The sequence below is a fragment of the Trachemys scripta genome, chromosome 14 (genome assembly GCF_013100865.1).
Source record: "Trachemys scripta elegans isolate TJP31775 chromosome 14, CAS_Tse_1.0, whole genome shotgun sequence".
NCBI classification, from domain to species: domain Eukaryota; kingdom Metazoa; phylum Chordata; order Testudines; family Emydidae; genus Trachemys; species Trachemys scripta.
Genome location: NC_048311.1, coordinates 27,970,148 through 27,988,539, shown reverse-complemented (window position 1 = coordinate 27,988,539; position 18,392 = coordinate 27,970,148). Strand labels below are relative to the sequence as shown.

General features: G+C 38.6%; 1 protein-coding gene across 2 annotated transcripts in view; it reads left to right on the top strand.

Moving 5' to 3' along the window:
* PRKCA (protein kinase C alpha) overlaps positions 1-18,392 on the top strand; it is a gene marked incomplete at its 5' end in the record, with an annotated part of 305,495 nt that overhangs the window by 194,451 nt on the left and 92,652 nt on the right. For both annotated transcript variants that reach the window (XM_034790526.1, XM_034790525.1), the window contains 1 exon segment: positions 16,891-17,002. In XM_034790526.1, the coding sequence (XP_034646417.1) occupies positions 16,891-17,002 (112 nt within the window).

Genomic DNA, 18,392 nt, shown 5'->3' with positions numbered 1-18,392 from the left:
TCAGGCAGACTCATGAAACATAGAAAGCTGTTGATTAGTTATTGCACCTGGATATGTTACACAATACATCATCCAGCTAAAGCACTCCATACTGACCAACAATCAAATGACAATGATGACATTACTTATTTGCTGATAGTAAATCTTAGTACCATCATATCTGTGCACTAGTTGCACCTACATTTCAGCTCCACTGGAAACCACAGTAACCACATTGTAATTTTAAATAATATGTTACAGAACTCCTCATATTGTATCTATCCGAGGCAACAATTGCCAAAGAATTTTGGATTGAGATTGTGTTGATTTCTGTTGCTTTCAGCTTTGTAATGTTAACACATTTAGTGCTAAAATAGTTAAAATGTACATGTATGTCTTGCTACCTTCTGGCTGAAGAGGATTTCAGTTCTGGAATCCATAAATAAGGTTTGGTTCAGTGCTGAGATTCCCATATAAGTGTGTCCTTCTCTTTCTAAGGACTTCCTATGAATTCAGACTCTCAGCATCTGTTGGTTAACATCTAGAAGGCTTTAAAAAAATAAATAAAATTAGCTTATTGTAAACACAAACACTATATTAGTAACAGTAATTTTTAAATTCCGTCTTTTAAAGTTACTTCATGACATGACTTCTTCTAATCTAAAACAAAATCCCGCCCCCCTTCCCCCGTTGCTCCTCATCTGTTCATAAGAGCAAATCATCTTCTGACAGCATTCTTTGTTTATGCACTTTCCTGTAATTATGTTGCAGTTTCTTTGTTAAAAAAGAATGTACAAAAAATAGCAAGTAAATGCTGATTCTTTCCCAAATGTAACTGCCTGTATGGTAATTAGGAAATTATAAACCCCTGTGAGTACAGTTGCATAGATCGTCACTCTCCATATGCCAACTCAATCAGTACTATTCTCTACAAGGATATGAACAAAAGGCAATTATCAAAATAGGTTGATTCTCTGACCATGTGTCCCTTAATAATAAATAAATAATAATAAATAATAATAAAACCTTTTAATTAGAGTGCATTCCAGGAGAGAACTGAAACCTCTGTCTGAAAATCCTTTTCTTTCTTTCTTTCTTTTAACTCTAGTTGAACCCTACTTCCCAATATTTTGAGTCTCCCTCTGCCCTATAGAAAGAAAAAAAAAAAAGCCATTTGCTGATAACACAACTGACAAAACCTAAATAAAGGTGAGACATGGAGGAGTGCTGGTAATATGCCAACCTTTATTTTCAAGTCACATGACATGGGTCAGGGTAATAAAAGGTGGCTATACTCCTGTCATATCTCAGAGGTCATACGACTCCAGTGGCTCCAGTAACAGTGTATGTCTGCATAAGGACAGTTATAATTTTGGGCTGGATTTTGTAAAAGGTTGGTTATTGTTGGTTACCAAATAAGAAAGCATGTTATACCATTCGTTGTCCTCCGCCATTGGATGGAAATCATAGGAGATGTATGTCCATCTATAGAAGTTATTTTTTCCAGTAGCAGCATCTAGCTCATTGGCAGAGTCCGCAGACTTCACATAGATTGGTTGATAGCATTGGAGCTCTCCCTAGATCTGATGACCTTCCCTAACTTTCAGAATGCTGCTTTCCTTTGCCAGAACTTCCTGATTTCTGAAAAACTTGGACTCTTTGTTCCTTTTGTACACTGTGGGCTATTGAACCCTTACAGCCAAATCAGGGTTTGCTTCCTGATTAAATTTTAGTGATGGTGCTGCATTGAATAAGTTTCAGAATAGGGCATCTTGTTTGTGCATTTAATTTTCCTAGGAAAAAGTTAAATTGGAAACTTATGTGCACAAAAAAATGTATGTGTAAACCATTTATTAGTGATGTGAAGGTATTTTATATGTTGTCACCCTCACCCCCACCCCCACCCCCCCCCCCCCCCAAAAAAAAACTCTATAAAGTCACTCACTCGTACTAGTCCTCTCCAACACATTCTTTTAGGCTTTTGCTATATTAATTCCCATCATCTTCTAGTTTTATCAGGCCCCTTTTCCCTGCTTTTCCCTTCAGCACCCATCCCCAGAAACGTCACACTGTAGCTGGGACTATTAACATAATTAGCTCTTAAACCAGTGAAGGTGCTGTGTCTCCTAGTACACTTACAGCTCATGCTGCACTGTCCTTGATAGGCTGACTCCCCAGAAGGAAATGGGAAAAAAAAATCTTTTAAAGGCATTTTTATAGTTGTCAAGGCCAGAAGAGGACATTATATTTTAGTCTGATGTCCTGCATATCACAGACTGTAGAACATCACCCAGTAATCTCTGCATATCTCAAATTGTCTGTGTTGCTGTCTGAGACAGGATTCCCTCCTTGGGGTTTTTTTTTTGTTTTTTTTTTTTTTTTAGTGATTACACCTGTGCAACCCCATTGAATCAGAAACTGGATATTGCTGGTTACCAATTAACAAAGCCTGTTATACTATTTCTCTTCCTCACATCCTGGATTGTGATCATAGAAACCATATATTAAACCATGGAAGTTATTATTTCCAGTAGCAGAGCGTGGATCCTTGGCACAAACTACAGACCCAGGTCTAAGCTGCCATCTCAGTGTATGACTCCGTGCAAGATATTTGACCATGCCAGCAGGAAAACGAAGGGTAAAAAGCAGACACACATTCAGAAAGTGACACTGCATCTGAATGAGGGTTTAGTTAATGAGTTGTACCCACTGTTTTGTGAGAGATAGTGTGACTGAGGCCTGGTCTACACTGGGGGGAGGATCGATCTAAGATACGCAACTTCAGCTACGAGAATAGCATAGCTGAAGTCGACGTATCTTAAATCAACTTAGAATTACTTACTTCGCATCCTCGCAGCGTGGTATCGACGGCCGCGGCTCCCCCATCGACTTTGCTTCCGCCTCTCACCGATCTGGAGTTCAGCATTGACAGGAGAGCGATTGGGGATCGATTTATCGCGTCTACATGTGATAAATCGATCCCCGAAAGATCGATTGCTACCCGCCGATCCAGCGGGTAGTGTAGACGTACCCTTAGTCTCAATGTGCCAGAATCTGAAGGTCTTACTAGGGCAAAAGTCCGACTGAAGTCAATAAAAGTCTTGACTGAGTAAAGTACAGGAAGTATCTAGGATTTTTTTCCTACTGAGAAAAAATGCAGTAGATTTCTCTTCAGTATTTTTGATTATCTGGATCATTAATCAATAGTAAGGTAAATGTGTTATAAGTACAGTATATCCAACACAAATTGCACACCGTTTTCTCCAACCTGTCACAACAAAGTTCCATGTGGATCTAGTTTTTCATGGAGGATTTTGGAAAGAAAAAAATCCTGTGCAGTATGAAATATACAGGATTCAGTGTTTCTTTCTATCACAGTAGGAAATGATTAGAGGTTGTAGTATATTGTGTATTGATTTGATGAAAACAGACCTGCCAGTCTTTTAGAGAATGCATTTGAAATTTGTGTTCTATTTCAGAAACTGTCAATTATTCTTGCTCTTTACTGAAATGAGTTACAAAAACCTCACATTGAATATGCATAATTATTTATATTTCTAATTGTGAATAGGATCAGTGATTTCTTGAAACGTTATAAGTCATGTACATTTATCCATCCCTTACTATGTTGATTTACTTTCATTAGAAATTCAAGCAATAAGTGAGGCTACAATTTAGTCATGGGGTATTTTTAGTATAAGTCATGGACAGGTCACGGGCAATAAACAGAAATTCATGGCCCATGGCCTGTCCACGACTTATACAGTAACTCCTCACTTAACGTGTAGTTATAGTCTGAAAAATGCAACTTTAAGTGAAACCATGTTAAATGAATCCAGTTTTCCCATAAGATTTAATGTAAATGCGGGGGGTTAGGTTCCAAGGAAATTTTTGGGGGGCAGACAAAAGGCATTATATACTGTACCGTACAGTACTGTACTGTGGTTGGGAAGTGCCCCTGGCTTACCCCACACAGGCACAGCCCTCTGCAGGCAAGGATGCTAGGAAGCACCTTTGCAGCAGCAGCGGCAGCTTCCTCAGAGAAGAACAGGCTCGGACTTTGCCAGGAACACTCCAGGCCCACCTCTTCCCACCCCCACTCCACCTCCTCTCCGGAGCACGCCACATCCCCCCCCGCCCCCAAAGTCCTAAGCGCTGTTTGGCAGCGCTTAGGACTTTCTGGGAGGGAGGGGGAGGAACAGAGACACAGTGCTTCCCCGCTCCTGCCCCTCCCTCCCAGAAAGCATTTCTACTGTTATTAATTGGACTTAAATGGAAGAACGCTCGTTTCCAGCAAAGTGAGTAAGCACATGCTCAAGTCCTTTCCCGAGAAGGGGTGGATGTAAGTGTTTCAGTGCTTTGTTAGGTTGGTGTGGGAAATTGTGCCCTAAAGCTCCAGTGTTCGTTTTCTCCTTTCCATTTTGAAGCGTGACTTTACGACAAGAAATATGAATATGGGGCAGAACTGTATTGACCAAAAACAATGAGTTCTATTACGTTGTCTTTATAAGGAACTTGTGAATTACTGATGAATTAATTCTAAAGGACTCTGAAGAAAGCGTTCAAAAGGCAGACAAAGTAGAAGACTTAAAACAGTATTCCATCAGCACGAACGGTGATATTTTTCAAAAAGTTATTGACATCCTGCAAAATAGTCCTATTCACATAGCTGACTAAGCAATGTGCTTGATTAAAAATCATCCTCATTCATGTGGAATGAGATGCTGTATGCCAGAACAAGGATTCTGGTTAGCTGTGCACGACCTGTTCAAGGTGAATGCTTGCTCTGTAAGTTTAGGTGGTAGTCCTCTATTTGAAATAGTAACAGAAATAAGCCTGCTCTAGATGGAAATATAACCGTCGTGTAGATTATTTCAAGGGTAGCATGTTTTAACCCATTTATGATGCTAATCAAGGTACTTTGATAATAAAGGCATATAATCTAAAGCAGAGGTTCCCAAACTTTTCTTATTGCATACCTCCTTCCAGAGCTATCCGCTGTCCATGTACCCCCTTCCAGATTTACCAGCTGCCCACATACCCCTGCATGCCTCATCACTGATACTTTGTGTGTTCTTCTTAACACTACCTGTTTTAGCCATCTGGCCATATTTCACTGTTACATACAGATGTAGTTATAGTGCGACATAGACAACCGGAAAAAAACCAACCCTGACTTTGTTCTGAGCTCAGTTAGACTGGACAGTTGCTGGGCAACTGACCCAGCTCTATATGGTGATCGGAGGTGAGAGCTCTGTACGTCAGCGTCTCTGTGTATCTGTGTTCTCATTGCTAAATCTTGAAGTAAATTAACTACCGTATTTTATATAACGCATTCCCACAGGATTTTAAAACATCATCTGAGTAGCCTATTTTGAGAATGCAATAAATAAAATCCACCATTACACAATTTCTTCCATATACCCTCCAGAGATGTCTTGTACATGTACCACAGTTTGGGAACCCCATTCTAAAGAATAGTTACGATCTTTGATAATCGGCCCTTATTCCCTTTACTTTTTTCATTATCTGTGCTGCAACAGTTTTTGCGCAGTAGCAGATACTAGAGCACGTTCTGTAAAAGTGTGAAAGAACACCTGCCAACGTAAGGCAAGTCAGTCGCATCATTGTTTACTTTCCTTTTATAAGGTGTAGAGGAGAGAAATGTGTATGAAACTAGGGTGTAGTTCTCAGGCATGACAGATTACATGTAATTATTAATCATCCTATATGTAAACAATATCTTGTTTTACGTGTTATGTCTAGCTGTTTATTTTATTTTCAAATGTTAAATACATGGATGGTTAAGCTAGATGCTTGAACTACCATGGTATTTTTCCATTATAATCAAACAATTTAAGTATGAATAGAAATTGAAACAGTAGTGTACCGTATTTGAGCCAAACTTTCCTGTTTCTGGGCTAGTAAATTTAAAATATAATTATACACTTACTGTAGCTCATATTTGCCATTTTACTTTTGCTGAATTACATGGCAGTGCTCTCTGTTTCTGAACTGTAGTTCAGAATCCAGTTGAGTTTTTGGATATTATTTCTGCTTGCTTAGCCTTGAGTTTGCTTTTTTCACATGCTGTGCCCAATGAATCATCAGTTAAGGTAGGGCCCACCTTAAGAGCTGCAGTTGCTAGAATTAAAGGTGGCTCACTAAGGATACCACTTTCCCATATGTGCAGAAGAACACGTGTAACTATTTGTCATGTCTTTTTGTTGAAGAAAATAAGTTCTAGAGAATTTCAAACAAAGGTTTTTGAGGCACATGAACTCTGTAAGTTTAACTACTGTGGATGAGATAGTTCAAACCTTGTTTCTAGAAAACATATCAAGAGAACTGGTGAGTGTAGTTCATTATTTATCTCTAGGATGGGTAAAATGTGAGTGGGTGCAATAAGTATTCTGTAAATAAACCTGAAACCCAACCTGAAGTATGTGAATTTAAAGAATAACTTCTGTGAGCTTATGGTGTCTCAAGGTATTTATTGTAAGAAATATTTGATATATTACAGCACATAAAGCTGTATGTTCTGATTTAGTATCCAAGGGTGGTTGTTTTTTTTTCTTCAGACATCCCCAGATAGCCTCTTCACAGGATCTTTTCTCTGTCTTCTAGTAAATAAAGTTCAGTTTTTCTCCTGAAGTTATACAACTCTTGCTACCTTGCAAAGGGAATTGGATGTACCTTTCATCATTGTAGGGTATACTTGCATATTATATATACTGTATATGATGTGACAGAAAGTGGTCTGATAATTATTCTTTCCTTTCAGCCCAGATTCCTTGAGCTTCAGTCTAGCAGTCGATGGCCATTAAGACCATCTTTCAGAGAGGAAGTGGGTATTGTCTTTGAGGAGGGAGCTAGACCCAGGTACTGGAATGCAGCCTAGTCACAGGTGATATTTCAGTGTAATGGAACTGTTAGAGTTTCCTATTTGGTAGTACTAGTGAACAAGAGGTTTTCTGTGTGTGACTCATGTCAGCTAGCCTTTGCTACGCCTCCGTACACTGATGACACACATTATTACAAAAATAAACTAGCCGTAGAAATGTGTTTCCACATGGTCACCAGTATTTTCATTGGCATTTCCATATGGTTGTTTCTAAATAGTGTCATATTTGATTTATTTTCTAATGGACAGTCCTGTACACTAACTCTTTTGAAACAAATATAACTATGCAGTCACTGTTTTTACTATTGCTGAGTTCTCCTGTTAACTGAGTTAATATATTACCCTTCATAGAATCATTATAGAGGGAACTGATTCCTCTTAAATATGTACATAACACATGCCAGAAGTTGAAATATATCATTCACACTGAATCAAGTGCAAACCAAAGTGGCAGAAAGTATAGTAGGGTGGTTGAAAAGCCTGTTGTCCCACAACCTTTGCCTGTGGATGTCCTGTCAGACAAGCTGGGAAGCTCTGAGCTCAAACAGAGGCGGGCTTGGCAAAGCTGACTGGGCAGGGTATATGCAGAGAACCGTTCCATGTCCCTTGTTGATTCTGTCAATTTCACACATGCACACTGGCTGCACAAGATTCTTTTTCACATCTGCAGCTATCAACAGATTTTCATGATACCAAGGTGCATAGGCTGCTCAGAGAGCAATATCCTTGTAATATTTCCTTAATGTAAATTTTCAAGGGTTTACTCCCCAAAAATCTCTGCTGTTGACTCCTTCCTATGCCTTACACTGCAGACTATTTCTGGGTGCATGTAGGTAAACTGTAGGTGTTGTCAGTTATATTTGTTGTGTGGTAGGGTGTTGGATGGGATCATATCACGTATCTACTTGCATCAAAAGTAATAATTTTTTCAGTTTATTGGTACATTGTGCATTAATAATAAATAATACATAGGGGAATGGGAGGAGACATGTTATGTGGGAAGACATGAATAACATTAGATTTACAGATGATATTGCTCTCAGATCATTGACCAAGGAGGGCAGGGAATGTGGAAAATTCCGACTGAAGATCTGCATGGAAAAGATAAAAAAATTTGGCAATTGGAAGACCAAAGTTGAGAATTAGAAGAAATAGAAACATTTGTGTACCTTGGGGGACTAGTACTGAAGAATGGGAATTGTGAAGATGGTATAAAAAGAAGAATTGGACTCATGGCCACAGCATTCAGAAAACTACAAGATCTGGAGGGCTGAAGACATTTAGATAAAAACAAAAATCAGTGTTTATGAGACCAGAGTTGTGTTGATACTGCTGTGCGGTCAGAATGCTGGAGTCTGAGGAAAGCTGGTGAACAAAAGATAATGCCTGTGGAAATGAACTGACTGAGGGGAATACCGGGTGTTTCAAGATTGCAGAAAATAAAAAATGAAGTGATAAGAAAATGAGTAGGGCAAGAAATAATGCTGTTACAGAAAATTCAAGAAAGACAACTGCGATGGTTGGGACACGTGTCAAGAATTGACCCAGCAAGGCTACGCTAGAAGGCAAGATATGCGAGTGCGAGGAACTAGAAATAGAGGAAAACCAAGGAAGCATTGGATCGACATGGTGAAGAATGACATAGAACAAAAAGTTTTAAAGGTGAATGAAGCTGTGAAGCTGGTACAAGACAGAAAGTGGTGGAAAGATTTCATTCAGCCCCATTGTCATTGCTTATCTGGTGTACAGGAATCGAAGAAGAAATAATACATAGCACTTATATATTGCTTTACTAAAGCTAGTAAATATCATTACCTCTGTTTTAAAGATGGGGAAGCTGAAGCACAGAGAAGTTAAGACTTGCTCAAGGCCATGCAGCATGTCAGAAGTAGAGCTGGAAAAAGAATCCAGGTATCCTGACTCTGTCCTAAGTCTTGAGTTGTGCGAGCTACTGTAACCCACACCATGCACTTCTGTAAATAATTGGTTTCTTTGCTGTAGGATAATATAGCAGTTTTGCACTTTATACAAATGTAAATTAATTTGACTTTGCAACAGCACTGCATGTTGTTCTAATTTTGTACACTAGTGAAACTGAGGTATGGCAAGAGTATGTGACTTCACCAAGGTTAAACAGCAAGTTAGTGGCAGGGCCACAAATGCATTCCAGGAGTTCCAACTGTGACTCCTACTCTAACTGTTAAACAATATGCTGTTCAAATATAGAATTTGAAACAATCTGAACCTTTCTTCTTCTCATAATCTACGGTAGCATTTTTCTTCCCCCCTCTCCCCTTTATTTCCCACAGTTATCTAACATGACCAATAGTTAAATTTCCTATTCAAAATTATTATTACTTGACTTTAAGGAGGCATTTATCAGGATAGGAGTCATAGCAGATCTGTCTGATGGCTAAATGTCCAAGGTGGAGTATGTGCAGTAGCATTTGTTATGATGTTATAAACAAAGCTAAGGTCTAGAACTTCAAGGCAGACTTCCAATTCCTGCTGGCACTGGAGAAATAACAGCTCTTTTCTTTAAAAACACACATGCATCTTTAAATAAAAAAATCAAATCAGGATTGCTGTCCACATCCCATGTCTTTACTGTTAGAAGTATAAAGTATATTTTATAATTTATGTATTTAGCTTTTCCATGGCATCACCTGCAAAACATTTCCACCAATATAAGCTAATTAGTTGTTCCACAACATTTGCATCAGGGCAGCTGCAAGTGTTGCTGGCCAGAAAAAGTACATCAAAATTAATTTGTCTGATTATTTAACATTTACCCATGGCATAGAAATAGTGCCGTAAGTTGTCAGTTTTACACTTTCTGTTCCAAAGTTTAATGGAAACTGTGATGGGTTGGATCACAGAAACCCCCTTGGGAGCTGCCATCTAATGTACCAAGACTACCCCTGCTCCTGTTTTCCCTGCCAGCTCAGGACTGCAGCACCATGTCTTGCTGAGCCAGACACTCCCATCTGCTCCAACACAGACCCAGGGTCTGAATTACTTGCCCCAAAGCTGCAGGTTTACCTGAAAACTGCTCACAGAAGTGTGCTTGTCTTTAGCACTCAGATGCCCAACTCCCAATCGGGTCTAAACCCAAATAAATCCGTTTTACCCTGTATACAGCTTATACAGGGTAAACTCATAAATTGTTTGCCCTCTATAACACTGATAGAGAGAGATGCACAGCTGTTTGCTCCCCCAGGTATAAATACATACTCTTGAGTTAATTACTAAGTAGAAAGTGATTTTATTGAATACAGAAAGTAGGATTTAAGTGGTTCCAAGTAGTAACGGACAGAACAAAGTAAGTCACCAAGCAAAATAAAATGCACAAATCTATGTCTAATCAAATTGAATACAGATAATCTCACCCTCGGAGATGTTTCAGTAAGTTTTTTCTCAGACTGGACGCCTTCCAGGTCTGGGCACAATTCTTTCTCCGGTACAGCTCTTGTTCCAGCTCAGGTGATAGCTAGGGGATTCTTCATGATGGCTCCTCCTCCCCCTCTGTTCTCTTCCACCCCTTTATGTATCTTTTGTATAAGGCAGGAACCCTTTGTCCCTCTGGGTTTCCACCCACTGGAAAAGCACCAGGTTAAAGATGGATTCCAGTTCTGGTGACATGATCACATGTCACTGCAAGACTTCATTACCCACTTGCCAGCACACACATATACAGGAAGACTCACAGGTAAACACAGCCATCTGCAGACAATGGGAGTCATCAAGATTCCAAACCACCATTAATGGCCCACACTTTGCATAATTACAATAGGCCCTCAGAGTTATATTTTATATTTCTAGTTTCAGATACAAGAGTGGTACATTTATACAAATAGGATGATCACACTCAGTAGATTATAAGCTTTGTAATGATACCTTACAAGAGACCTTTTGCATGAAGCATATTCCAGTTGCGTTATATTCACTTATTATCATGTTTTTATAAAACTATTCCAGTTACATTATATTCACTTACCACGTTTTTATAAAACCATATAGACTGCACATCATCTATATTCATAACAACCATTGTTGAACTATATTAGCTACCAGAGAGTAATAAATTGTGCTTGTGCTGCTGCAGGGAGAAGAATTTATCTTTAGTTTAATGGAAATGCATCATTGTTTTTTTTTTTTTTTTAAAGAGTGGTTAGATTATGTGCCTATATGTTGTTCTTCCTCCCTCTAGAGGAGTGAAAGTGTATTTGAGTCTCTTCTCCTGTCTAGAATATTTAAAGCATAGGAGTGAAGTGGAGTAGTGAGAAGAAAAATTGACCTAATCAGCCTGTTTGGCAGAGTCGGGTGGGGACAGGAATAGAATCTAGGAGTACTGGCTCCCAGTCTTGTGCTTTAGCCACTAGATAATTTGGGTGTTATGACTAGTGGGCATATAATCCTAACAATTTACTGGTTTTGGCAAGGGTCACATTTTCCCCTTAATATATGTACATAATCCCATAATGCATGCACCTTAACTTTTTAATGGGTAACATGCCAGTAATTGGAACATGCCAGTAAACATTCAGTTGTTGTTCCTATAATTAGGAGATCCCTAAAATATTCTTCTTCTGCTCTTGTAACAGTGTCTACTTTGTTGCTGGGAGTATGACATAGCATTGTGAGCAACATGAAGGCTCAATACTAGACACTTGATCATACATAACAGCTTTGTGTGCCTCTAGAGTGAACTCTGATATGATACATTCCAACAAATCTATGCTTTGACTTTTTCCTGTTTTTTTTTAAGTGCAAGTCTTTTGCATGACAGGACCCACTATATCACTTTATATCAAAAAAAAATCTTCAAAATACATGATTAGAAATCTGCTTCTGGGCTTGATTTATCTGAGAGTATTATTGAATTAGGATTATAGAAGCATGAGATGGAATCCCTTTTATTATGAATCCAGACCTGCAGGAACTCGCAGTATCATGCCCTAAGTTAAAAGAGCAACTTTTAATAAATAATATGCACTTCACATTGTGCACACTCTGGCAGCTCCTGTGTCTTTAGCATTAATAGGAATTCCTAGGATTTGGTGGATTTAGTGTGAGGGAATTCTTAATAGACTCTTCTAGTGCTTGAGGATATTCCTTTGGTTTTTCATTTTCTTCTGGCACTAGAGCACCTTTTTAATAGATGGATTACAGGCACAATCTGGAGCCTCACGTGCAAGGATAGATATAGCTCATAGAAGCTTTCCTCCTCCCACTGCTGCCGTTAAACAATAAAGACAGTGCCATTTACAACCCGACACTAGACTCCTCCTTAAAATATAACAGGATGTGAGATTAGAACAAGATCCTGTGATCTCTTTACTTCCTGGATACTAAAAGAGTGGCATATAGGAGCCCAAATATTAATGGGAACTGCGGCATTCCCATTGTTGAAGAAAACCGGTGGATAGTTAACGGGAAAGATGTTTCTGTTCAGTGCCTTAGGGAAATTGTTCAAGCACCATTCATTCATAGAATAATGTTACTGTTGTAATACTACAAAAGTCATTACATCAGTGAACTACCTAGTGTGTGTGTTGGTAAATATGTAGTGTTCTATCTAATATGATTCATTAAGCTAAATAGATTGTACCCTTTTTGTGTATTTTCATGTTTACTTCAAGTTCACTTCATCCTTATCGTATTGTGAAACGTTTTTTTCAAAGGTTGTTTAATGGAATTTCACATTGTATTTGCTATACCCATGCAATTAGGAAGCAAAGTAATGACTGAAGTTCTCACAAGTGAATTCTCAGATACCATTTTAGAATATATGGAAGAGATGATCAGAAAAGGCTCTATCTTCTGAATGATTTTATCTTGGATCCTTTTTTTTTTTTTTTTTAAACACACGTGTGTTGTACCCCTTTTCCATGTTTAGTGAATGTAATCAGACCTTGTCTTAGGCAATGGTCAGGGTAATGCATTTGCTTTGAAATCGTGGCTTTATAGGCGTGCTTGTACCATTTCATATTTCAAGCTGCCACTACTGCACAGACAGTTTGAAGTCCTACAGTGTAGTACAAGATTAGACACACAAATACTGCAACATTCCCTGCAGATCTAGTGAGCTAGATATCCAAATGCCAGCCCAGAATGGGAACGATGTTTTACCGTGGCAACATGAATCTTTCATGACTTGTTGCCCAACAAAAAAACACAGGATTAAAAAAAAAAGAGAGTTAGACTGATGGAAAATGCCTCTGTCATTTTCTAGCCTTAAAAGTTCCTGAGGTTTTTGTGTTTGCTGTCAATCAAGCAACAAGCAACAAGAAATTGTTTAAAATGGATTTCATATAAAGGGAGAATTTCCATTTCAGCAGGAGTTTTGATATTTCTTTCTCTGCATTTACATTCAGACAAGAAGGAGTCTTGTGAGTGTGAATGTATAGAATAAAATGGTCAGAACAAATGTACTGCTGCTCAAAAGATCTAATTCATGCTGTATGTGTTATTTTAAACATAGCACTACTGGCATTTTCTTAAGTTGGGCAGGAAACTACTATTAAATGAAATGTAAAAAGTTGAGTGATGTTTTAAATTATATATGCGTATATAATGGAGTGCCTTATAAGTATTTGTGAAAGCCAGTGGAAGTCATATAATTTTATATCCTAGTTAATTTATTTCTGTAGCATTTTACTGGCAAGAAGTGAGAACCAAATTCTGCCCTCGTGTATATACATAATTCTGTTTAAGTCAGTAGTTGTTTCCTGGAGATATCTGAGGACAGAACTTGCCCCCCAAGTTTGCATGCTATTGGCTCATATGTTTGACCATTTGGAAGTTTCATAAAATGTTTTACTCATTGATATTAGGTGAGATTAAGCAAGCGCTAGTCCCATGGACGGCTCATTGGTATGCTGCTTTATGACAAGAGTGGTCTAGCCTTTCCTAATATAAGACACTGTTATTATGCTGTACAGTTAGGCCCCGATCCTGTAAATGGTTCTACAAATACTTAATGATTACTTTGAATGGGAGTATTCATGATAGTCACGTTAAGCACATGTATCAGTGTTGCAGGATCAGGGCTATCCAGTTTAATGGCGCAATCTCTGGTGTCCCATTATTAAACTCATGTATGTGTAATCAAAATAGATAAAAAAAGGTGCTCTGTATGGTTAAATAAGCTTTCCAGTTATGGCACATGGTATTGAATCAACTGCTGATAACCAAGGCAACCATCTGATCAATTTCTGTGGCATAATCCTACTTTGCCCAAATGTTTGAATAGTAATTTAACAAATAAAACAAAAAAGTACAAAGGTATTGCACAATTACAACATGTATAGAATGAGCCCAACACTGTGTTTTTATTATTTATATTTTATTTGTTGTTTTATACATAAATCAGGAGTGCTTAAAGCATACTAAGCCACTATAAAAATGCAATGAAATTGGGTAAAATAATGGGAGTTAACTATATAATATGAAACTATAAAATCAAATAACGTATGACTTCAACATTTGCAAACTAATAGCTAAATTCAACAAAGAATTTATCGACCTGATTTAAAGAGAACTGGGAGTAGAATCAACAGTGACAGACAATAAGTATAAGGATAATTGTAAATATTTGGCAGGTGATCACTTCGACTCATATGTACCAGCCAGAGGCAATATACATCTACAGATAAAGTATATTGTACAAGTATTTCCATGCTACAACAACTATTTGACAATACTTGTTTTACAGTTTTAGTGTAATACCTGTATTATAGGTACAGCAGATGATTAATTAAGCATTCACAATGATCATTTCCTGTATTTGCTTTTCCCTTATGCTTACAGTTTTATAATCTGTCAGTCATAAATGTCATTTATGGCAGATGTTTAACACGAGTTTTAAAAAGAAGTGCCTCTCTAGTGTCAGTCTTAGCAACAGATTTATTGACCTTAGCAACAGCAACAGTGGTTAGCAAAATAATGTTTATATAGAATTACAAGTTAAGGCAGCATTTACCCCTGCTCCTTGCTAATTAAAAATAGAATGAAGAGTTGGCATTGAAACTTTATTTTAAATGGTTTTGATATTACTGTGCACTCCTCCTCCTTCAGAGGAACTGCGTGATTTTATTCTTCAGATAACGTTCTGAAAAGTCACATTCCCATGACCCCATACCACAAGATCCCATTGGTTACATCTTTAATAAGTAACAAACAGATGTTCTCTGGAAAATTGTGAGTGTAGTTCAATTTAGACTGACAGCATCCACAAAATAAATATGTACAGCATTTCTTTTCATAACATATTTCAGGCTGAGAAATAAACAACAATCAATGTAATATATTGTCAACTTGAAATCTGAGTGCATGTGTTTTATTCTTCTTATGAATCTTCTTAAGTATTAGCTGAAAAGCGGAAATGACCTTTACTAGCGAGCTTAGTTTAAGTTGACATGGTACTTTATTTTTTGCTGACTGTATGGTAATAATCTAAATGTAAAATAATATGACCATTGGTATTAATTTAAAATGTACACAGAAGGAAACTTTTTGTACGGGTGGGGGGAAGGGGGCAAGGAGGAGCTAACTGGTGCCTGTCATCAAATGCCTTCTTCTCTACAGCTGGGGCTTTCCCCACTTGGCAGCAGCCTAATCAACTACACCTACCTGTTGAGGGTGACATTTAGATTAAGATGTAGCTATTTGCTGTGTTAAAGGAGTCCTTGCATGACAGTTAGGTATTCATTAAAGTTGTAATAATGCTAGAAGGATCTGGAATTGCATAATCCCTTTCTCCATGGAGTTAGTCAGAGAATGGGCAGAAAGAAAGAAACAAACAAAAAAGAGTGATGATGTAATTAATTTCAGATTCAAAATCATAGTAATTTTTCAGCTGATCCACTTCCAACCCTCTGCCCCAGCCGAGATCCCCTCCTGCACCCTGAACCCCGCATTTCTGGCCCCACCCCGGAGCCCACACCCCCAGCCAAGATCCCGTACCCACTCCCACACCCCAACCCCCTGCCTCAGCCTGGAGCCCCCTCCCACACTCTGAACCCCTTGCCCCCACGCCCCAGCCTGTAGCCCCCTCCTGCACCCCCAAATGCCTCATCCCTGGCCCCACCCCAGAGTCTGCACCTCGAGCCGGAGGAACCCCTTGCCCCATCCCAGAGCCCCCTCCTGCACCCCTAATCCCTCATCCCTGGCCCCACACCCCCAGCCAGAGCCCACACCCCAACCCTCTGCCACGGCCTGGTGAAAGTGAGCGAAGGTGGCGGAGGGAGGGGGGGGATGGAGAGAGTGGGTGGGGCCTTGGGGAAATGGGCGGGGCAAAGGTATTTGGTTTTCTACAATTAGAAAGTTGGCAACCCTATTTGGAGTTATAGTACTGTATTTGACTTAAATGATTTGGGTGTATTCCATTTCACTGATCCTAAACTAGAAATCTTTTCCAAGCAGCCAGTGCCATTAAGATGTCTCATCGCTATAAATTTCTTAGTTGGAAATTCAGTCAGGAATAGCAGTCTGAGTAAAATATTTAGCACGTGTCAAGTTAAAATGAGCCCCTTTTCCTTTATAATAATACAGATTACAGATTTACAATATTTGAACATCATCTTTGATATTCGGATTTTACAATAGTTTTTTCCATGTTTAGAACAAACTTCCAAAACATGTTTTTTCTCAAATATCATATATCTTCATTTGAAGCAATGACGGCTATTAAATGTAATTAGTCACAACTTGTGAATAAAGATAAAAGTATATGTCATGTTCATCGAAGGCTAAATCCTGTTGTTTAGTATGCAATCCTGCTCCTGTCAATGTGTGTTTTAATTGCAGATTGATAGCTGTACCAACCCTAGGTTCACTCAACAAGCACGTACCTTGTGAATTCGCTGTATTCTACAGTACATATAGTGTGCTTTTCTGCTACATAAACTGTGGACCTCTAATGTATTCAACATTTACAGTAATATATGAAATTTAGTTTGCAGTTTTAGACATTACTTAAGAACCTATTTCTGCTTCCTCTTTAGGATCCCAGAAGCAAACACAAGTTTAAAATCCACACATATGGAAGCCCAACGTTCTGTGACCATTGTGGATCATTGCTGTATGGACTTCTACATCAAGGGATGAAATGTGACAGTAAGTAAGTTTTTCTAAAGTTATTAAAATTCCCTTTTAGATAATAAGGGAAACCATTAGGCATCAAGCGTCCTCTTTCCTTTGTCTGGAAAAATATTGTTTCAATTACAGTTAATTACAGTACTGTATATTTCAAATGAATATTTCATTATTGAAGACTCTCAGTAAAACAACATAAATCAGCCAAACCTCCTCCAGTGGGAAAAATGCTGTAAAAATATGCTAATGCAAACCATAGAAAAAGGAATCTATTGAGTTTGATATGGCTAAAGTGTATTTGCCATCGCAGTTCTGAAGCTTGTTCTACTTTGATATCGGAAGTATGCATCCTTTGTGGAGACATTGGTTCAGCTCAGCTGCTAGCTAAGGTCCCATATTTCATAGTCACTCCTGCAACAACCATAATTCATATGGAATCTGTACCCCAAAAGATAGGCAAAAGGAATCACCCTTGGGTGTGTAAAAGGGTGGCCAAAAAATAAAAAACGGTTTAAAATGCATACATATTATTTGTACAGTCACAACAGAGCCATGCTTTGGGCTGGCAATTCTCCCTATTGTCCCACCTCCAGACTCCTCAAATGCATGTCCTACAACCATTGCCTTGATTTCCTCTGCTCCAGTGTCATCCCACCTTCCTCCCAAACTAGCTACCTCCTGCTCCACTCCATGTCAATGTTCATAATGACCTCTTCCTGGCCACATATTGCACCCTCTAGTCCATCCTCATATTCCTTGATCTCTTGTGTACTGATGACATGATCTGTCATCATCTCCTTGAAATCTTGTCCCGCGCGCGCGCCCCACCCCCCCGGACTTTGTTGTCTTCAGTTCTTTTCATCTCTCTTTCACTGTTCCCAGAATATTTATTGTGGTGGCAGGGGTGGGGCATGGACTCTCTCACCCTAAATTCTGCATCTCAGCTTGTCTCTCTAACATCTCTTGCTAGATTTCTCATCATAATTTAAATTTACCATGATTAACATTGTAATTCCTTATCTTCCATCCCAAACCTTCAACTCACCCTTTTCTTTGTCATTGATGGCATCAGCACCATTAAACTGTCACCAAGGTAGGTAATATGGATATGATTTTCCACAGCCTTCTCTCTAGATCACAAATCCAGGTCATGTCCAAATCCTGACATCTCTTCCTCTGTTACATCTGCATGATCAGCCTTTTCTCTCATTTTCTCTCCATCCCCCCCCCCATGCTAGTATTATGGAAATTAGAAAAGAAATATTTACAGTTCTGCATCAATAAGCAAACTGTCAATTTCTGTATTGGTTACAGTAATTTATAGCAAATGTTCTAATATTTTGGATCAAGTCTTTATTCCATGGACTCTTCATTTTGTCTGTTTTACATTCCATTAATAAGGTCACATTTT